Below are 21,809 nucleotides of genomic sequence, written 5' to 3'. Positions count from 1 at the left end.
CTCAGCCTCTCGCTCGCTGCGGCTGCGTCCGCAGAGGGAGGAATGTAAACAGTGAACACAATCACATGTGAGAACTCCCTCGGGATGTAATACGGGCGGATGCCCACCGCAACAAACTCTATGTCCTTAGTGCACACTTGTTCTTTAATGGAGACATGCGCGGGATCGCTCCATCTCTCATTAATAAACCCCGCCACTCCTCCTCCTCTCCTCTTTCCATCCATGTCCCGGTCCGCACGAACCATCTTGAACCCCTCCAGGGGAACAACAGAGTCTGGGATCTTCTCCGTCAGCCAGGTCTCCGTGAAACATAGAAGGCTGCTCTCCCGGAAATCTCTCTGATGCCGGGTCAGCGCAGCGAGCTCGTCCGTTTTATTCACGATCGAACGTACATTTCCCATGATGTAGTATTAAAACTGAATTAATTGAATTCCAAATAATCAAAACAAACATGTTTATACTAACTACAATCTAATAAGCCTATATTGAATTAAAGATTTTGATAAAATAGATATTGATATAGAGCCAGTATACACTTCTTTGAAAAACCTCTTTAGCGAGGTAAAAAGGAATAAGCAGCCCTGCTGTCGGCAACCATGGATGTCGGCTCTTCATGTGAGGCGTTGACGTACTAAAGATTTAATACTGTTCGTGGGTCAGAATTTGACATGATCCTATGAGTTTTAACGGCTGTTATCATTTGTCTGCATTAGATAGATGGAGGGACGGACGGACGGACGGACTTGATTAATCCCTCCTGAGATCTCCTTCGAAAAAATTGTTTTTCCATTTCACAGCAGACGATATTTTCATTAAAACAAGAACAAAAGTGCAATAAAAAGAAAAAGTGCAAGGGAATGACCAAATAGAAAGAACATAGATCAAGGGAAATAACACAAAAAGGATACACAGGCTCACATAGAATAACATCATCTTTTCACTCCACTCCTGCCCCCATATTCACAATAATACAGTCTAATAGCACGAGGAATTAATGAGTCCCTGAGTCTATTAGTGTTGCATCTTGGGAAGAGCATTCGTGCACTCGATCTGCTTCTCTGTTCACTGATCTTTGTGATCTAATTATCATCTATTATCCGTGATCTCAAATGGTCATTTTGGACTGGAAATGAGATTCAGGGTCTGGATGCTACACAGCATGACCTTAATAGACCTACAATAGTCTATGTCTTCTATGTGTCAATACACACTCGAGTCATGTTGTCAATTAAATGCACCTAATCCTCTTTCTCTTTTATGTAAATGTTATTTGACATTAAACAAGCAATACTTAACTTGAGTCAACTTAGGTCTATTTATATAGCAATTTAAAAGACAGCAGTTGGGACAAAGTGCCGTACAAGAAGATAAAATATAGCCCCAAAGTTAAATGGAAGTTTAAAAAAACAACACTAGGATAATACAATATAAGCAAATAAAACAAGAAAAGACACTAGAACAGCTGCAGAGTGCTGAGATAACTAAAAAAAAAGTTCTAGTTGACATCCAAAGGAAAGTTCTTCCAGAGCTTGAGAGGAGCAACATGTAAAAGCTCTGAGCTTCTGCTTAAGCTTCATCAAGACAAAAGATGACAAGCATATACTCCTACTCTAGTCATTGTAAAGAAATCAATATTTGGACAGACTTGTGTGTATTTACAGTCAATATAATTATTTGAACACCAACTGTTGACTAACACAACCTGAATCTGATTGGATGAACAGGCTGACTGATGTGGATAAATAGTCCATGATCCGAGGAGAAACATCAGTGCAAGTGGTGCCAAAATGGAGGCAGAACACAAGGAACTGGCGGAGAGCTACAAGCAGGGTTTTGACCCTGCTTGGTACCTGCAGTACAACTACAGCTATCCACGTGCAGACTTTACAAAAGAAGATACATTTACCATGTGGCAGATGAGAGTCCTGCACAGGGCCTTTACTGAAGGTAGGAATGACATTAAAGTAATGTTTTCCTGATTTAAGGGATGTGTTTTATTGAATTGTAGGTGTTTTTTTATATTTAAACTCTCTTTTAAATGTGTCCATTAGTGATAAAGAAGCTAAAGTGCATGTTTTGACAACAGGGGACATCAAAGGTGGGCTCCTTCTGGACCTTGGTTCAGGTCCAACTATTTACCAGGTGATGTCAGGTTGTGAGATATTCGACCAGGTGGTTATGAGTGACTACCTGGAGGTCAATTGTGCCTACCTGAAGAACTGGTTCCAGGACAATGGGAAGTGCAGCTTCGACTGGTCACCATTCTTCGTGAACGCCTGCAGGCTGGAGGGACGAGAGTATGTTTAACGTTTACTTTCGTTTACTATTTTATCTCTGTTACATCCATGACATTTATCATTCGAAAAAAGTCTGTTTATTGAAAATGTAATTTCTGTAATGTTCATTCAGGCCCTCAGCCATAAAGGACAAAGCAGCACGACTCAGGAAAGTGATTAAAGACATCGTCCACGTGGACGTCCACCTCCCTCAGCCTGTGAGTGCTGAGGTGGTTCCTCCTGAAGGAGCTGACTGCATTGTCAGCTGCTTCTGTCTGGATTCTGCCTGCCTCAACCCGTCCACCTATTCTGTAGCCTTGTCCAATGTTCTATCTCTGCTGAAGCCTGGTGGGGACTTTCTGATCATAGGTACACTAGACATGAGCTATTATGATGGCGGTCCAGGAGCAAAACTCCCTACTCACCAATTCACTGAGGCTGATATCTGTCAGCTACTCAGTCAGGGTGGTCTCAGCCTGGTTAGACTGGAAGTTTTCCCACTACCGACAAAGCCAGAGAAAACCGATGATTGCAGAGCACTTTTTTTTGCAAAAGCCAAAAAGAACTGAAGCAAAAGTAACAGAAAGTGAAGGTTCAGAGGAAATTGGAGTCAGTTTGTTTAGTCTTGTTCATGGTTTAGTTGAACTGATTTGGCTTTATTTAAGCAAGTACCTGGCACCCATCCAGCCGTCAACATTCCACATATTATATTATACACTTCTGTGAACATAGATCAGCCCAGTATAATACATATGTGACATCATGGATCCAGGCTTAAAAGGGTACTTTCAAGTGTTCTGAAGACTAAATAAACACATACAATCTATTTCCTGGTTTTCTGTTTTCACTGCATTGCCACGTCAACCAATTGTCTTCAACTGCTGAATCCTGGCTCTCTGTACTAAAGATAGATAAAGACACATCTTTCTTAAGACCCATCTCATTTGAAATTTACACAATTGAAGGTGTTTTAGGCCATCAGAACGAAAAAGACCCAGAGAAGATTTACGGAGGTTTTTCTGGGGCCTACTATAGGTGATACGCTGTACCATAGATTCTGACAACACCGAATGATACAGTTGTGAATGATGATCCATAAGGGATTAAGTCGGGTGTAAGAGATGTGGTCAGACGGTCTTTTTCTATCATTCTCAGACTCTGGAAAATATGAAAAATAAAATAAACTTTCCTCCAGATGGTCCACACGATCTCCCATTCACAGGCTTCGATTGTATGTGCAGGACAACAACATTACAGATTAATTCAAAATAATAAACATTACAATTGTACACTCTCCTACATATACATATACATACATATAAACGGCACCATCTACAGGATAAAACTAAACAGAGTCAGAAACTATTCACAATACGAAACAAATACTTCATACCTGGAAAATATGAAAAATAAAATAAACTTTCCTCAAGACGGTCCACACGATCTCCCTACACACATAAGCAATTAAAATGAATACACAAGACTTGGAACGATAAATGTCAGGGAATTTCTCCCGGACAATCGGAATGAGAACAGAGACAAGGGTTAGAACAACAAACAGTCAGAGTGCAGATTTTACCACCAGAAAGGAGTGGAGAGGCGCCTTGGCACGGCTCGTCTCCAACCACTGAAGAAACTCTCTCCGTGCTGGCTTTTTATTCCATATTTCAGATGATGACACACTTGAGAACAAACAGTCTGTTTATTTGTTGCTGGATGTAGCCAGCGCATTGTCATCTCCTGCACGCTGAGTTCAGCTCCCTTATCTTGCTGAAGGTCACTGTATCTTAATGCACATACTGTCATTTCTCGGGAAACGAAACTTTAACTGGGCACATTCCTTCCATCTCATTGTGAGTCGCAGTAAGCATGACTACATGTTTATTGTGATAAAATTATAAGCAACATAAATTCTTTAACATTTCCCTCCTGTTTATCATAATGTACATTCATGTTTTAGCTCAACACTTTTCATCAAAATACCCTGACAATATATTTGGATTCGGAATCCGTGGTACCCTGGTTTGTACTAAAGAGAAGTGGCATGCAATTGTTCGTGAATAGCCGAGAAACCAGCTTCTGTGCAATTACCAAGATGTTGGACATTGTAGAGGATGTAACTAATACTGTCTATGTTTTTGATGGGCGTTACGGGGAAGACGGTAGAGATAACAGGGAAATTCTCGAATCCTGAGCCTATGGGATCAGCCAACTTATACCGGTGTGGGACACCCCTAGTGACACCAATGGCATTGATGTAAGTGGGGTCGTCCTTGCTCATCCAACCAACTGCTCTCTATTCCTACTCAAGGCGGAGTCATCCAAAGAGAGTGTTATTCTGGACGGCAACTGCGTTGACCGGCATGATCAGTGTAGCCATCGTACACAGTCCGTTCCACTGAGAGGGCAGGTTTCTGTTGTAACCCCATATCTCCACACATCCACCAAATGTCAGCCTGTGTTGTGTAACTTCAATAGTAGTTGTGCGATTCACATTCATTTTACCCACATCTTTATCAGCGGTATCACTACTTTTGAAACAAGTGAAGTTCTGGTTTCTCTCTATGTCACTGCTAAAGATGGGTTTGGATTGCTCAAACCAAGTTACTGGAAGAAAAAGGTTCTTATTTTTTACATTTAGGCTTGGTGTTATCTTTAGTCAGTAGTTCTGTCATACAGTTCTGGGGAACATCAAAATGGCACAATTCTTAACAGGGGTCTAGGACCCATCCACACAATGCATTATTGATTCCTTATTTTTCCTGTTTCGATAGCTAACTAACCCAATTATTTTCATCAAGACTTTGTCATGTATAGGTAAACAAAAAGTAGTCACATCTTGAGACGACCATGTACTTGGTTCAAAATTAAAGACTCCGCTTGGTTTCTGAGATCTTGGTCTGATTCATTTCATAGTGACTGACCTTTCAGCTCGAGTTCTACGTGTCACACCTAATAGTTTAGACCAGAATGATTTGGAGTATAGAGTAGACTTTCATGATTCTTTACCTTTTTGGAACATATCATAACACCTTTTTCCTTTGTAGGAAGTACCAAAGCTTTCTTTACATTTTATCATCAGACTTGGATGTTCAGAGAGGATTACTTCTTGACATTTGTAATAGAGCATTTGATTTACTCAAGGGTCAATGCCCTTACGTTTTCTCTCGTCTTGGTCGTTCTTGTAGGTCATGTGGACTTGGTGTGCTCTTTATATACCGTCCATGACGTCCCATGTGGCCGGTGTTTCCCACCAGGCCCATGGTGCTCAGATTAAGAAAATGGTTAGGAACAGGGTGGTGAGTATGGGGCGCAGAAAAAAAGGAGGCAAAATTGTTGCAGTGCCCAGGGTAGTCAGAGGTCACTAGCACGATGAAAACCCTGTCAGAACACTGTTGTTGTCTCAGCTCAGTAGTTTGAAGTCCTGCGTCTTTTTGTTGCTTGGATGAGTTGTGGTCTACAGGCTCAGGTCTTGGAGAGTTGTAAAGATGTTGCAATTTGCAGTGGGAAAAGTGAATCCAGGGGATTTTTTCCTTCCAAGTTTACGGTCGTAGGGGTGGTGATGAGAATCCGGAATGGTCCTTCCCAGCGATCACTGATCATTTCATTGACAAAATGTGATCCAGTGTCAATTCTGATGATCTCCGGAATTCCTGAGGAACTATGTGTTTACATAATGCTTTGGCTACTGTAGGTGCATCTGGTTTAGCCTTTGGAAAGATCTCAACCCACTTAGAGAAGGCGTTTATAAGTACTAGACAATTATCAACACCTTTCTGTTTAGATAACTGAATAAAATCTAGGTGAATGGTCTGTATGATAAGTTGGATCAAGTTTTGGTCTCAATTGACTTTAGGAATTATCTCTGATTAAACACCGCTTACAAATATTCTTTGAGAAGGAATTTAAACCTGTGCGTGTTATAAATCCCATTTATCTGGTCTACCATCCCTCCTGTTTGAGACAAGGGTCAACCCATGACTCAATACTGCCGCCCATTTAAACAATCATTTTGGTAACCACGTTTTTTCTTCGGGGCCTATGTATAACTTGTTTACAAATTTGGCTCCTTTCTTTCTTGGTCCACTGTTCTACCTTGTTTGTTTAAACCATGTCCCATGTATCGGACTTCTTTTTTTCCAAAGTTGTAACCCGTTTTATGCAAATACTCAAGGTATTGGAGAATGTCTTTCTTGCATTTGTCTTGATTTTTGTTAACCAATAAGCTGTCATCTAACAAAAAAAACAAATTTGACTTCCTTTCCTTTGGAGTAAAGTTACAGAGACACGCCTGAATGTTTTGACCGAAGATGGTTGGACTTGCAGTGTAATTGTCGTGAGTCTACATATTCCTCCTTGTGTTTCCGGTTTTATTGTGAAATCTGCTCCCTTGTGTCTGTGCTAGTCTTACCTCCCCCCTGTCTGAGTAGTAATTGTTCCCAGCCGTGTCTCGTTAGTCCCGCCCCCAGCTGTTGCTGATTGCTCCCCTGTGTTCTCAAGCCCCCACTCTCTGTCACGTCCTTTGTCTTGTCATCACCGTTTTCCAGTACCCGTATCCTGCTGCTGAGTATTCCAGCATCCCTACCCTGTCTCCTTGCCTTTGTCCCGACCAAGACTCCATTCCTGCCTGTTGTGATTATCGACCTGTTTCTGCCCCTTGACGCCGTGTTTGCTTTGCCTTCTGTTGCCTATTCCTGGACTGTATGACTACGCCTCTGCCTTCCCCACTGAATTAATCCAAGTCTCTGCAAATCACCTCTGCGCCTGGGTTTCTCCGTTCCACACCGTGATAGTAATCTTGTCCAAGTAAGTGTTTCTCATTTGTAAGTTAAAAACAAACCATGCTTGACTTTATTTTTCTGAAGGAATGGACCAAAAAGCATTGCTTAAATTTTATGACCGCAAAATACTGTCCTTTTTGGATTTTATCAAGTTTGAGCAAGGTATGTGATTTGATACATTTGGCGCCCTCTGCTGTACTGCTGCATTTACTGTTTGCAAATCTGTAGCAGACTTTTGCAGTAATCAAATCACTTACTTGTTTTAACAGAACAGTCTTTCACTGATCGGGCTGATTTTTAAAATTCCATTTGCTGGCATTACTCTTATGTTTTTGTTTTTTCTCCTGCTGTAATATAATTGATGTCATTTTCTTTTCTATTTACTTTCTCTAGTCATGCTTCTTCCTCAATAAACTAAATACATATTAATATTCCATTGTTTACATGTTCATTCATATCTGTTCATTACTTCAAAACCGTATAGCTTTTACTTCTGTTCTCTTTAAAACCTACATTAACAGTCTCCCAAACCTGTCTCGCTCTTTCTCTTACACTGACTTAACAAACAACTTGAGCTAGTTTCATTCATTAACAAAATACCAATATAAACTTGTATACAGCCCAAATGCACACAAAGCCATTTACACTCGCAATTGTAGCTAATTTCTATCACACACGCACAAACGTCCACACAAACTTCACAAAAACTTTCTCTTGTCATTTCACAGAAGAGGACATCCAAACATCATTACAGTGACGCATCATTCATTAAATCACAGATACTGACCCGAAATCAAATGAATGAAATTACGTCGGACAGGTTACTTGTTTCTGCTGCTCAAACCATGAAATTACACGTCTACTTGTGAAACGTTACATTGAATAAAATAAATATCACCATTGTGAGTGCACACTGGGGCATCACACTCACAGGAACTAAGTCTTACAGGAACACTCACAACACATCTTACATTACGTCAGATGTTGTATCGTGACACACACTCTAGTAGTAGTGACTAGTAGCTCATGGCTAGCTGGCATGAGTGAACGCTGGCGCGACTAGCTGCCGCTGCTCTCCGGTTATTTTTAAAGTTTTTATGTTTCTATGCCTCGCTTTCAGCAGACCTTCTACTCATGATGAAAGTGCTACTGTTGATTCCCACCATGGGCCTAGTATAAATTCAATTTGTTTTATCGGCCTTGTGTTTGTGAACGTTCGGTTTTCCGTACCTGGAATACCTGGCTACTGCTACCGCTGCTCGGACCAACAGCCCGTGGATCATGACGTGGATCTACAACCTTGCTGTGAGCTCTGTGCTCTTGTGGACTGTCCTGTCTCTTCTAATAAACCCAGCGTCAACCTTGATTCAGTACATGAGTGCGGAGCTCCTCCAACTGCGGTATCACTACCGCCCTGCTCCCCCGTCAGCACTGCACCGCTTCCCCTACATCGCTCGCCGGAGATACACCCACCGTGGAGCCGGACGGAGTTATAGCATCGATGACTCCACTGCCATACAGTCCATCTGGTCCTCCGGCCACCGCCAGCCTCCGAAACACACCGGCAGGAAGGTGGACCACAGCGCGTTAGCTAGCCTAGCTAGGCCCGCTAACGTTGGCTTCTCCAACCAGCATTCTGACGTCAACTTTGGAATAATCAACACCCGCTCTCTTACTGGCAAGGGACAACTACTGCAAGACCTCATCCTCGACCGCAAACTCGACTGTCTCTGTCTTAGTGAGACATGGCAAACTCCTGATGATTTTTCTCAGTTGAATGAAAGTACACCACCTGGGTTTGTTTACACCAGCAAACCTTGTCTCTCCAGAAGAGGAGGAGGTCTTGCGATACTTCACCGCGAGACTTGGAAGGTCGGTCATGTTACTCTGCCTGTGTCACAGTCATTCGAGGCTGTGGCTCTTCAATTAATTGGCCCTACTCCCACTGTTTTAGTCAACATTTACCGCCCACCCAAATATAACAAGGACTTCATTGATGAATTCACCACACTTCTCACCCACATCTGCTCACTCTCATCCAATATAATTTTGCTTGGTGACATAAATATTCATCTAGACAACAACAATCTGGCATCTACTAAGGACTTCATTTCATGCCTGGACAGTTTTGGTCTCACACAATATATTGATTTCCCCACCCACTGTAAAGGTCATACCTTGGACTTAGTCTGCTGCTCAGGCTTCACTCCTAAAAATTGCTCTGCTGCCGACCTCCCCATCTCTGACCACAAACTTGTCTCATTTAACCTATGTCTAACACTGTCCAAAACCAAGCAACCCCGTGTCATATCCTTCCGTAACATAAAAAATATCAACCTAGCCGACCTCACAACTGGCATTGAAAATCTCTCCACTAACACCCCCCCATACACCCCGGATCAGTTGGTTGAGTTGTACAATCTTGGTCTCAAATCTCTGCTTAACTCACTTGCCCCTATTAAAACCCGGTCTGTCTCATTCCCCCACTCTGCCCCCTGGTTCTCCCCCCATCTGCGCCAGCTAAAGGCCAAAGGTCGTCAGCTGGAGCGTCTTTTCAATAGCACTGGACTCACTATACATAAACAAATGCACCATGCTCACATCCTCCATTATAAAGATGCCATTTCATCTACCAAATCCCAATACTTTGCAGACATCATCAGTTCTAGTGCTGGCAATACCAGGGCCCTGTTCTCAGTGGTCAACAACTCTCTCCGCCCCCCTGATTCCCTTCCACTACACTTCTACTCCACTGAACACTAACTCCATAATGGCATTTTTTGACTCCAAAATATCCACCATTCACCAGCAACTGACCCCTCACACGTCTAGTCATCCGCCCCACTTTGTTCCCAATCCCCCCCTCTCCGTACCTCTCTCCTGCTTTCAACTCCCCTCAGCGACTGACTTAACAAAACTCATCCGGACTTCCAAACCATTTACCTGCCAACTTGACCCCCTGCCATCCCCCCTGGTTATAGCCTCCCTTCCCTCCCTACTCCCCCTGATAACAGCCATTATTCATTCCTCTCTCACCTCTGGTTCCGTCCCATCCCAGTTCAAATCTGCTGCTGTTACACCGCTACTGAAGAAACCTAGTTCAGACCCCAACATTTTCAATAACCTCCGCCCCATCTCAAACCTGCCATTCATCTCAAAAGTTCTGGAAAAAGTCGTTGCATCACAGATTCAGGCCCACCTCTCCAACAATAACCTCTATGAACAGTTTCAATCCGGTTTCCGCCCCCGTCATAGCACAGAAACAGCACTCATAAAAATGAGTAACGACCTCCTGATGGCAGCTGACTCTGGACATTTATCCATCCTCATCCTCCTGGACCTGACAGCAGCCTTTGACACCATTTCCCACTCCATCCTCCTCGACCGACTAGCCTCCATTGGCATATCCGACACTCCCCTAGACTGGTTCCATTCCTATCTCTTCGGCCGCACTCAATTCATTCAGTTAAAATCATTCTCATCCCATACCTCCCCGCTCTCCTCCGGTGTTCCCCAGGGCTCTGTCCTTGGCCCCATCCTATTCATCATCTATCTCCTCCCACTTGGTCAAATATTCCGTAAACACAACATTAATTTTCACTGCTACGCGGACGACACCCAGCTCTATGTCTCCTCCAAACCTTCATCCGCCCTCCCACACCCCTCCCTCTGTGCCTGCCTACAGGAAATCAAATCCTGGTTCTCCTCCCACTTTCTCAAACTTAACAGCAACAAAACAGAGATAGCCCTCATTGGCTCAAAATCCACACTCACCAAGCAACCCAGTCTCACCCTCTCCATTGACAACTCCTCAGTTTCCCCCTCCCCTCAGGTCAAGAGTCTGGTAGTCGTCCTCGATAGCACCTTATCATTCCATACCCATATCAACAACTCCATCCGGTCCGCCTACTTTCACCTTCGGAACATCAACCGCCTCCGCCCGTCACTCACCCCCAACAGCACCGCTATCCTGGTCCATTCTCTGGTCACCTCACACCTGGACTATTGCAACTCCCTTCTGTTTGGTCTCCCCCACAAACTCCTCCATAAACTCCAGCTGGTCCAAAACGCTGCTGCACGTATTGTCACCAAAACCCCTGCCATCTGTCACATCACCCCCATCCTGCACCAACTTCATTGGCTCCCTATCAAACACCGTATTGAATACAAGATCCTCCTCAATACATTCAATGCCATACACAACCTTGCCCCCCCATATCTGTCTGACCTCATCCAAATCAACACTCCCACCCGGTCACTTAGATCCGCCTCCTCCATCAACCTTCACGTCCCCCCTGCTCGTCTGTCCACCATGGGGGCTCGAGCTTTCAGCCGCTCCGCCCCACGCCTCTGGAACAGCCTTCCCCCGGACATCAGAAATATGGACTCACTTCTCACCTTCAAATCCCACCTTAAAACTCATTTATTTAGACAGGCATACTCACCAATGGACTGAAAATCTGCTGCAAGCTCTGTGCTTTTTAACTTGTTTTTCATTGTGTTTTTGCATTGTTTTCTGATTGTTAGGCGACCTTGAGTGCCCTGAAAGGCGCCATATAAAATAAATGTATCATTATTATTATTATTATTTTACTTTAGTTTGTTCAAAAATACAATTTTAATCAGAAATGTAAATGATTATGATAACTCGTCCGTCTTGGATCAGGGAAAACATGGAACTGTATTAAATTAAATGTGTAAAAATCACAGCCATGCATGTTGCAGTCTAATTGTAGTTATACTGGATAAAAACGGGTGTATTTTTTTACCAGGAAAATCCTCCACTTTTGCCAGCAGTTGAGAATCAAAAGGAGCAGTTGACAATTTTCAGTGACGCAAATTAAACATATTATACATGTATAGGTTAAATATGTACGATACAAAAACTACATTTGCTTTAAGAGGCAAGAAATGGTGATAATGTGAAGTTTAGCGGCACTCAGTGGCCATGTTGAGATGGTCACATCAGAGTTACATTAACGATCAATATTGATCATAAATTAACACACAGTAGTTAACTTATTAAACGTATTTGTTCTCATTCACCAAATTAATCTGCATTTATAAAGAAAACATCGATCATTTTACAATGAATATTTTAATCCGCTATTTTTAGATATATTTAGAAAGAAGTATAAGGAAAAATGTAAAGGAATTATGAGCTAGTTTTCATAATGTATAGTATATTATAGTTCCGACGCTACATCGACGTTTATAGTATTTACTTTGCCAGCGCTTTTTGTTACAGCCTTCCTAGTCGCTGAGTTTGTTGTTGTTTTTTTGTTTTTTTTGTATTTTAGATCGCCTGCAGTCTGGACTCCTTTTGTTTCTCCTTCGCTTTTGGTTTTCCTGTTGGACGTTTTCTTTGCTCTGGAATTCTGCCGCATCGACCTTTTGGAATTATTTGTGTTTTCGAGGAACTCATTAAAGAACTCAAACATTTCAAGAAGACTTACTTGGATCCTCGTACACGACATTCTCAGTGTGACCTGACCTGAAGAATAGCTGAGCACTTGAATTCTAAAGAGAGGCATTGATTATTTAATATCAATTAAATATGAAAGATTATCAGTTAATCAAGTTACTATTTGAGATGTGTGTTAAATCTGGATTATTGGTTACAGTCAAGTTGTCATATCCTTACATTCCCCCTGATTGCATCGTACAATAATGATGCAATAAAACAAAGATAAGTCTGATTACAAAATAATAATCGCGAATCTGATCACATGCTAAACTATCATCCATATAGTGCCACACGAAGATTACATTGGTGAGAAAGCAACAGAGCAAACACAGATTCATTTAATGAATATGGTTATACATTGTGAGCATTTCTCTTAAATAAAAAATCATTCCAAATCAAGTATTAAAACTGAATTAATTGAATTCCAAATAATCAAAACAAACACGTTTATACTAACTAAAATCTAATAAGCCTATATTGAATTAAAGATTTTGTTAAAATAGATATTGATATAGAGCCAGTATACACTTCTTTGAAAAACCTCTTTAGCGAGGTAAAAAGGAATAAGCAGCCCTGCTGTCGGCAACCATGGATGTCGGCTCTTCATGTGAGGCGTTGACGTACTAAAGATTTAATACTGTTCGTGGGTCAGAGAATTTACAACATGATCCTATGAGTTTTAACAGCTGTTATCATTTGTCTGCATTAGATAGATGGAGGGACGGACGGACGGACAGACTTGATTAATCCCTCCTGAGATCTCCTTTGAAAAAATTAATTTTCCATTTCACAGCAGACGATATTTTCATTAAAACAAGAACAAAAGTGCAATAAAAAGAACACAGTGCAAGGGAATGACCAAATAGAAGGAACATAGATCAAGGGAAATAACACAAAGAAAAGGATACACGGGTTCACATAGAATAACATCTTTTCACTCCACTCCTGCCCCCATATTCACAATAATACAGTCTAATAGCGCGAGGAATTAATGAGTCCCTGAGTCTATTAGTGTTGCATCTTGGGAAGAGCATTCATGCACTCGATCTGCTTCTCTGTTCACTGATCTTTGTGATCTGTGATCTAATTATCCTCTATCCGTGATCTCTAATGGTCATTTTGGACTGGAAATGAGATTCAGGGTCTAGATGCTACACACCATGACCTTAATAGTCTACGTCTTCTATCTCTAAAAGATTATATTCCAGAGATAGAAGTTAAGAGACAGGTATTGGTCGACTATTATGGAAATATGGACAGAATTCAATGACAGGATCTAATGCAACGACTGATTTGCGGTGTATTCAGTGGAGTCTGGGCTTCAACTACCGCCTCCATGATGTAAATTAAAATTCTGGTTCTTACTTTCAGAGCTATTCATGGTCAGGCTCCTCCTGACATCACTGATCTGATCCAGAATTACACCCAAGCTCGGGCTCTGAGGTCTGTGGATCAGAATCTACTGATGGATCCTCGCACACGGTTCAGGACCAGAGGAGAGAAATCCTTCCAGACTGTTGCTCCTAAGCTTTGGAACGATCTTCCTCTCTCTTTGCGCTTGATGGAGTCTACTGACTCTTTCAAGAAACCTCTTAAAACATTTTTATTTGTTCAGGCTTTAAAGTTTATATTTAATTGAGTATTGTTTTGATTGTTTAAGCGCTTTGTGACCGTGGTCTGGAAAAACGCTATATAAATAAAAATTACTTACTTACTTACTTACCTGCCTATGAGTCAATACACACTTGAGTTATGTTGTCAGTTAAATGCACCTAATCCTCTTTCTCTTTAATGTAAATGTCATTTTACATTAAACAGGAAATCCTGAACTTGACTCAACTTAGCTCTATTTATATAGCACTTTAAAACACAGCAGTTGGGACAAAGTGCTGTACAGGAACATAAAATATAGCCCAAAATAAAAGTTAAATGGAAGTTTAAAAAAACAATAGGATAATACAATAAAAGCAAATAAAACAAGAAAAGACACTAAAACAGCTGCAGAGTGCTGAGAAAACTGAAAAGTGGGATTCAAGACAAGTTTTAGTTGAAACCCAAAGGAAAGTTCTTCCAGAGCTTGAGAGGAGCAACATGTAAAAGCTCTGAGCTTCTGCTTTGAACTTGTCACTTCCAGGAGCAGTTAATCGGTCGACCTGAGGCAGCGAGCAGGAGCATAAAGGTGGAGCACCTTTGAAAGGTATGACGGGACGAGGCCATGTAATGATTTAAAAACAAATGAAAGAATCTTAAAAAGATCTCTAAAATGCAAAGGCAGCCAAGGTAGAGAGGCAAGGATGGGAGTTATGTGCTACAGTCACATGACTTGCTAAGCACAATGTGAATATAAGCTTCATCAAGACAAAAGATGACAAACAATTTCCAGGACACATTTACTCCTACTCTAGTCATTGTAAAGAAATCAATATTTGGACAGACTTATGTGTATTTACAGTCAATATATTTTTTTGAACACCAACTGTTGCCCAACACAACCTGAATCTGATTGGATGAACAGGCTGACTGATGTGGATAAATAGTCCATGATCCGAGGAGAAACATCAGTGCAAGTGGTGCAAAAATGGACGCAGAACACAAGGCATTGGGGGAGACCTACAAGCAGGATTTTGACCCTGCTTGGTACCTGCAGTACAACTACAGCTATCCACGTGCAGACTTTACCAAAGAAGATACATTTACCATGTGGCTCATGAGGACCCTGCACAGGGCCTTTACTGAAGGTAGGAATGATATTAAAGTAATGTTTTGCTGATTTAAGGGGTGTGTTTTGTTGAATTGTACGTGTTTTTTTTAATATAAACTCTCTTTTAAATGTGTCCATTAGTGATAAAGAAGCTAAAGTGCATGTTTTGACAACAGGTGATATCAAAGGTGGGCTCCTTCTGGATGTTGGTTCGGGTCCAACTATTTACCAGGTGATGTCAGCTTGTGAGATATTCGACCAGGTGTTTATGAGTGACTACCTGGAGGTCAATCGTGCCCACCTGAAGAACTGGTTCCAGGACAATGGGAAGTGCAGCTTCGACTGGTCACCATTCTTCGTGAACGCCTGCAGGCTGGAGGGACGAGAGTATGTTTAACGTTTACTGTTTATTACTATTTTATCTGTGTTTAAATACATGACATTTATTATTCGATAAAAGTCTGTTTATTTAAAATGTAATTTCTGTAATGTTCATTCAGGCCCTCAGCCATAAAGGACAAAGCAGCACGACTCAGGAAAGTGATGAAAGACATCGTCCACGTGGACGTCCACCTCCCTCAGCCTGTGAGTGCTGAGGTGGTTCCACCTGAAGGAGCTGACTGCATTGTCAGCTGCTTCTGTCTGGATGCTGCCTGCCTCAACCTGTCCACCTATTCTGCAGCCTTGTCCAATGTTATATCTCTGCTGAAGCCTGGTGGTCACTTTCTGATCATGGGTACATTAGAGATGAACTATTATGATGGCGGTCCAGGAGCAAAACTCCCTACTTACTCATTCACTGAGGCTGATATCTGTCAGCTACTCAGTCAGAGTGGTCTCAGCCTGGTTAGACTGGAAGTTTTCCCACTACCAACAAAGCAAGAGAAAACCGATGATTGCAGAGCAATTTATTTTGCAAAAGCCAAAAAGAACTAAAGCAAATGTAAGAGAAAGTGAAGGTTCAGAGGAAATTGGAGTCAGTTTGTTTAGTCTTGTTCGTGGTTTAGTTGAACTGATCTGGCTTTACTTAAGCAAGTACCTGGCACCCATCCAGCCGTCAACATTCCACATGTTATATTATACACTTCTGTGAACATAGATCAGCCCAGTATAATACATATGTGACATCATGGATCCAGGCTTAAAAAGGTACTTTCAAGTGTTCTGAAGACTACATAAACACATACAATCTATTTCATGGTTTTCTGTTTTCACTGCATTGCCACATCAACCAATTGTCTTCAACTGCTGAATCCTGGCTCTTTGTACTGAAGATATTCTGGACATGCAGACAAGGGTAACCTGGCAGCGGTTGTTGGTGACCCTGATGTTATACAAAAGCACCTCAGAATGAGTCTCTACGTGAAGAATGATCAGCTGGCCTGGGAAATTACATTGATAGCGGTCTGAGCTGCCAAAAACCTTAGCTTCAACTTGTTGGTCCTTCCATGTTACTCATAGGTAAGAAGTAATCGAAAAAGGAAAATTAATAAAGAAGCTTTAATGTAATAGTATTTAAACTATGACATAACTGTATTCACCAGTGTTGAAGCTGATCTGTATTATAGATAAAAGTATAAGGAGAGTGCCAATAGGATGCAAGGGTCAGTACAGTTATATCTTGCAGCTGTGGGGTCATGAATCACTTGGGTTTAATTTAGCTCTACATTGTTCACAGTAGTTTAGTAGAGTGCAGCCCTACATCTGAGCAGAAACATCAGTGAAAGTGGTGAAAAAATGGACGCAGAACACACGGCATTGAAGGAGACCTACAAGCAGACTTTTGACCCTGCTTGGTACCTGCAGTACAACTACAGCTATCCACGTGCAGACTTTACCAAAGAAGACACATATACCATGTGGCTCATGAGGACCCTGCACAAGGCTTTCACTGAAGGTAGGAATGATATTAAAGTCATATTTTGCTGATCTTAGGGGTGTATTTTGTTGTTTCGTAGGTGGTATAAAAGTCAAAAGCGTTGTCTGTTCACAGACATCGGCCACTTTATTTGTGGAGAAAAAGGAACAATCCAGAGTATATTCGGGTCGTTTATTTACCACTTCGAAGCAAAAGAAATACAAGCTTCCTTCACGAACCACTGGGTGTCCTTCTTTCTGCGACCCAACAAATTGATAGTCCAGAACAGAATAGCGTTAAGATGTAGAAATCTTGCGCTGTTTAAATCCAGTTCCTAGTCAAGGGGGGTCGGGTCTTCCTGCCAAATTGTTCTTTCAAGTTTTCTGATTCCCATGTGTCCCGTCTGAAGAGCTTGCCTGTTGTCTCCTGTAATCTAATAATTCAAATGTTCCCAGGCTGAGGTCACACTCGTTATGGGATTGTTCCTGTCTTTCGTTCCCCCCCTGGGGTAGCTGGTTTATTCTACCGGTGATAGGACTCTAATACTGAATTGAGATGGTCCCAACTCAGTAATCAGTATGCATGTATGTTGATTTTGTGTGTGTGTGGGGACAAAGGTTCCCCCGCTCTTTAGCATCAAGCAGAGTATATATTATTATTCTCTAACTTTATATTTGATTATCTTTTAGCATTAATTTAAGTATTGCGTATATGTATATAACAATTTGAATTTAATAGTGGGGTTTATTTTATATATAAACTCTCTTTTAAATGTGTCCAGTAGATAAAGAAGCTTAAGTCTAAAGTCTATGTTTTGACAAACAGGTGACATCAAAGGTGGGCTCCTTCTGGACGTTGGTTCGGGTCCAACTATTTACCAGGTGATGTCAGCTTGTGAGATATTCGACCATGTGGTTATGAGTGACTTCCTGGAGGTCAATCGTGCCGAGCTGAAGAACTGGTTCGAGGACAATGGGAAGTGCAGCCTTGACTGGTCACCATTCTTCGTGAACGGCTGCAGGCTGGAGGGACGAGAGTATGTTTAATGTTTAATTTTGTTTACTATTTTATCTCCGTTTAAACGCATCCATGACATTTATCATTCAATAAAAGTCTGTTTATATGTAATTTCTGTAATGTTCATTCAGGCCCTCAGCCATAAAGGACAAAGCAGCACGACTGAGGAAAGTGCTGAAAGACATCGTCCACGTGGACGTCCACCTCCCTCAGCCTGTGAGTGCTGAAGTGGTTCCTCCTGAAGGAGCTGACTGCATTCTCAGCTGCTTCTGTCTGGATTCTGCCTGCCTCAACCTGTCCACCTATTCTGTAGCCTTGTCCAATGTTCTATCTCTGCTGAAGCCTGGTGGTCACTTCCTGCTCATAAGTACATTATTGACGACCTATTATGATGGCAGTCCAGGAGCAAGACTCCCTGTTCACTCATTCACTGAGGCCGATATCTGTCGGATATTCAGTCAGAGTGGTCTCAGCCTGGTTAGAATGGAAGTGTACCAATTACCGACAAAGCCAGAGCAAACCGATGATTGCGGTTCAATTTTTTTCGCAAAAGCCAAAAAGAACTGAAGCAAATAAACAGAAAGTGAAGGCACAGAGGAAATTGGAGTCAGTTTGTTTAGTCTTGTTCGTGGTTTAGTTGAACTGATTTGGCTTTACTTAAGCAAGTACCTGGCACCCATCCAGCCGTCAACATTCCACATATTATATTATACACTTCTGTGAACATAGATCAGCCCAGTATAATACATATGCGACATCATGGAACCAGGCTTAAAAAGGTACTTTCAAGTGTTCTGAAGACTACATAAACACATACAATCTATTTCCTGCTCCTGGTTTTCTGTTTTCACTGCATTGCCACATCAACCAATTGTCTTCAACTGCTGAATCCTGGCTCTCTGTACTGAAGACATTCTGGACATGCAGACGGTAGGGTAACCTGGCAGCTGTTGTTGGTGACCCTGATGTTATACAAAAGCACCTCAGACTGAGTCTTGTTACTCATAGGTAAGAAGTAATCGAAAAAGGAAAAGAAATAAAGAATCTTTAATGTGATAGTATTTAAACTATGACATAACTGTATTCACCAATGTTGAAGCTGATCAGTATCATAGTTATAAGTATAAGGAGAGGGCCAATAGGTAGATGGGTCACCCTTAATACAGGCAAATGTACAGTTATATCTTGCAGCTGTGGGGTCATAAATCACTTGGCTGTGATTTGCAGCCCTACATCTGAGCAGAGACATCAATGCAAGTGGTGCAAAAATGGACACAGAACACACAGCATTGGCAGGACCTACAAGAAAAGTTTTGACCCTGCTTGGTACCTGCAGTACAACTACAGCTATCCACCTGCAGACTTTACCAAAGAAGATACATTTACCATGTGGCTCATGAGGACCCTGCACAAGGCCTTCACTGAAGGTAGGAATAAACAAATTGCTGCTCTCAAACAGTATATTTAGTTTCAATTGAGGTGTTTCAGCTGTAGTTTTTCTGTTTGATACATGAACAAGACAATGATGTGAAATAACATCGTTTTTCTAGTAGCGATGAAGAAGCTATAAGTGAATATTTTGACAACAGGTGATATCAAAAGTGGGCTCCTTCTGGACGTTGATTCAGGTCCATTTATCACTTGATATAAGTCTTGTATCCAATGTTTTATCTCTGATCAATGGTACACTTGAGCTAAACTTTTATGATGGCGGTCCAGGAGTTCATTAATATTCTTTGGTTCATGCTCAATAATATTCATGTCTGGTAATTGGTTTGGCCAATCTGGAGCACCTTGACCTTCTTCACTTTCAGGAACTGTGAGGCTGAGACAGAGCACCATCTTGCTGAAGAATTTGCCCTCTGCTATGGTTTGGAATGTAATGGGCAACAAGAATTTCTAGTTACTTCAGGCTGTTGATGTTGCCATCCCACTCTTCAGATCTCTCGCACACCCCCATACTGGATGTAACCCCATACCATGAATTTTCCTCCACCAAACTTTACTGTTTTGTGGGTGAATCTTGGGTCCATGCGGGTTCCAACAGGTCTTTTGCAATATTTGTGGCGATTTGAATGCACTTCAATTGATGATTTATCATAAAAATCCACCTTTTGTCACTTTTCCACCGTCCATCCTTTCTCCAAGCTGTCAGCCTTGGCAAATGCAACAAGATTTTTTGTTGTCTTTTGTTTAATGCTGTTTTTTTTGCACTAATGCAGCCATGGAGACCACTCTGTGAGAGAATTCGACAAACTGTTCTTTTAGTTACAGGGGTTGCTGTTGACCAGTTCTCATGTAGTTGTGCTGCAGTTGAAAAGGGGCTGGCCCTGGACTGTCGGAAGCAACAAATGTTCCTCTCGGTTGTCTTACGTGGTCTGTCAACAAGAGCCCGTGGTCTTCAGGCTCTTGTTGATCAGCACTTTGGTCTGTGGTTTAATTCTTGGCATCTTGTCAGGCCACGTTGCACTTCACATGGATATCTGGTGTGCTTGTGCCCTTTTATACACACCTGGAAATGTGTTTTAATTACAGTATTTGTCACAGGTGAAGCTATAATCTGTCGAAGCAAAATCCCACCTTTCTGCCCTAATTAAATGATAAAAGTAATTAAATAATACTAAAACTTATTTTGGTATGATAAGCATAATCAGTAGACCTTTGCCTTCCATATAAGCAATTTCTGGTTCCAATTGATCAACAACAGGTCAAGTTATTATTTGTTTTGCCTACAACTTAAATAAGCGACAAGACTTAAGTCAGGGACTGTAGTATATTGCTTCCACCTACTGACAGAAATGGGTTATGACAGTCGCCTAATTTAAAACAATATTCATAATTAAGTCAAAAATCAAACAAACAAATCGAGGAGATGAGATGTAAACCGTTTTAAAATTAGTATATGAAAGAGTGAGAAAGCTGATACAGTAATACACATGACAGATTCACGATATAAAATGTCCTATAAACAGATAACATTTGTCTGTTTAACTAATCGAAGTGGATTTACTACTATATTAAATCATTAAAGCTGTACAATAATAGATTATATATATAATATATAAAATATATCTTGTGCGATATATTTTACACCAAAAGATGGCGCCATGTACACAATATATTCTAATTGAGTGGTTCGTGACGTCTTAATAGCGTTTCTTATCTATTTATTTTCACGTTTTGAAATAATACAGGAAGTTATTAACAACTGAGTCTGAAGTCCATGAGTTAATCAAGTTCAATACATAATAAATAGTGATGACAACAGATTAAAAAATGCAACCAACTTGACAAACAAAACACACAAAGTTGTAAATATACTTACTTATAATACATAGGATGATTGGAGGCGACCATGCAATAGTTAATCATTTATTACAGTTGTATTTTGAGGCTGTTTTTCATACTTGAAAATATATCTATTGTTTCAAAATATAGTTACTTGAGGAGTTTTTTGACATTACCAGAAAACACTACTGAGTCACACTGCTATCTAAAAGATTATTATATCTATGGGAGAGCAATAAGGTAACAGATAATGACTCCCATGATGCACAGTGGTGTCAGAAAGTAACAGGTAGTTCAATTAGAGGCTCTCCAGAGATGATCCAGATGAAGTGTTGTGAGCCCATGGGTCACTGAAGGCCTCCGGGACACAACATGTCACACAATACTTTTAGTCAAGAGATTTAACATGGCACAAGTCAAA

General features: G+C 41.2%; 3 protein-coding genes across 3 annotated transcripts; all 3 read left to right on the top strand.

Moving 5' to 3' along the window:
• The first annotated feature begins 1,496 nt into the window (after positions 1-1,496).
• On the top strand, positions 1,497-2,845 carry LOC148081867 (phenylethanolamine N-methyltransferase-like). Its single transcript, XM_087788366.1, has 3 exons — positions 1,497-1,947; positions 2,087-2,297; positions 2,410-2,845. Exons 1-3 carry the CDS (start codon positions 1,788-1,790, stop codon positions 2,843-2,845), a joined length of 807 nt encoding a protein of 268 aa, XP_087644492.1. The 5' UTR covers positions 1,497-1,787.
• Positions 2,846-15,102: 12,257 nt separating this feature from the next.
• LOC148081866 (phenylethanolamine N-methyltransferase-like) lies at positions 15,103-16,161 on the top strand. The gene is made up of 3 exons (XM_087788364.1): positions 15,103-15,262; positions 15,402-15,612; positions 15,726-16,161. The coding sequence occupies exons 1-3, from the start codon at positions 15,103-15,105 to the stop codon at positions 16,159-16,161; spliced, it is 807 nt and encodes a 268-aa protein (XP_087644490.1).
• An 801-nt stretch (positions 16,162-16,962) lies between these two features.
• LOC148081865 (phenylethanolamine N-methyltransferase-like) lies at positions 16,963-18,791 on the top strand. The gene is made up of 3 exons (XM_087788363.1): positions 16,963-17,122; positions 17,909-18,119; positions 18,232-18,791. Exons 1-3 carry the CDS (start codon positions 16,963-16,965, stop codon positions 18,665-18,667), a joined length of 807 nt encoding a protein of 268 aa, XP_087644489.1. The 3' UTR covers positions 18,668-18,791.
• The last annotated feature ends 3,018 nt before the right edge of the window (positions 18,792-21,809 follow it).

Source organism: Callionymus lyra, chromosome 4, assembly GCF_982586985.1.
Source record: "Callionymus lyra chromosome 4, fCalLyr1.hap1.1, whole genome shotgun sequence".
Taxonomy (NCBI): domain Eukaryota; kingdom Metazoa; phylum Chordata; class Actinopteri; order Syngnathiformes; family Callionymidae; genus Callionymus; species Callionymus lyra.
Note: the sequence above shows the minus strand (reverse complement) of the source record. Positions and strands in the feature narration are given on the sequence as shown.

Excerpts from the sequence above, each read along its gene's own strand:
- LOC148081866 (XM_087788364.1), top strand. The coding sequence starts at position 15,103 with ATGGACGCAGAACACAAGGCATTGGGGGAGACCTACAAGCAGGATTTT. Across the intron at positions 15,263-15,401 it reads GCACAGGGCCTTTACTGAAG|GTGATATCAAAGGTGGGCTC; the intron begins GTAGGAATGATA and ends TTTTGACAACAG. Across the intron at positions 15,613-15,725 it reads TGCAGGCTGGAGGGACGAGA|GCCCTCAGCCATAAAGGACA; the intron begins GTATGTTTAACG and ends ATGTTCATTCAG.
- LOC148081865 (XM_087788363.1), top strand. The coding sequence starts at position 16,963 with ATGGACGCAGAACACACGGCATTGAAGGAGACCTACAAGCAGACTTTT. Across the intron at positions 17,123-17,908 it reads GCACAAGGCTTTCACTGAAG|GTGACATCAAAGGTGGGCTC; the intron begins GTAGGAATGATA and ends TTTGACAAACAG. Across the intron at positions 18,120-18,231 it reads TGCAGGCTGGAGGGACGAGA|GCCCTCAGCCATAAAGGACA; the intron begins GTATGTTTAATG and ends ATGTTCATTCAG.
- LOC148081867 (XM_087788366.1), top strand. The coding sequence starts at position 1,788 with ATGGAGGCAGAACACAAGGAACTGGCGGAGAGCTACAAGCAGGGTTTT. Across the intron at positions 1,948-2,086 it reads GCACAGGGCCTTTACTGAAG|GGGACATCAAAGGTGGGCTC; the intron begins GTAGGAATGACA and ends TTTTGACAACAG. Across the intron at positions 2,298-2,409 it reads TGCAGGCTGGAGGGACGAGA|GCCCTCAGCCATAAAGGACA; the intron begins GTATGTTTAACG and ends ATGTTCATTCAG.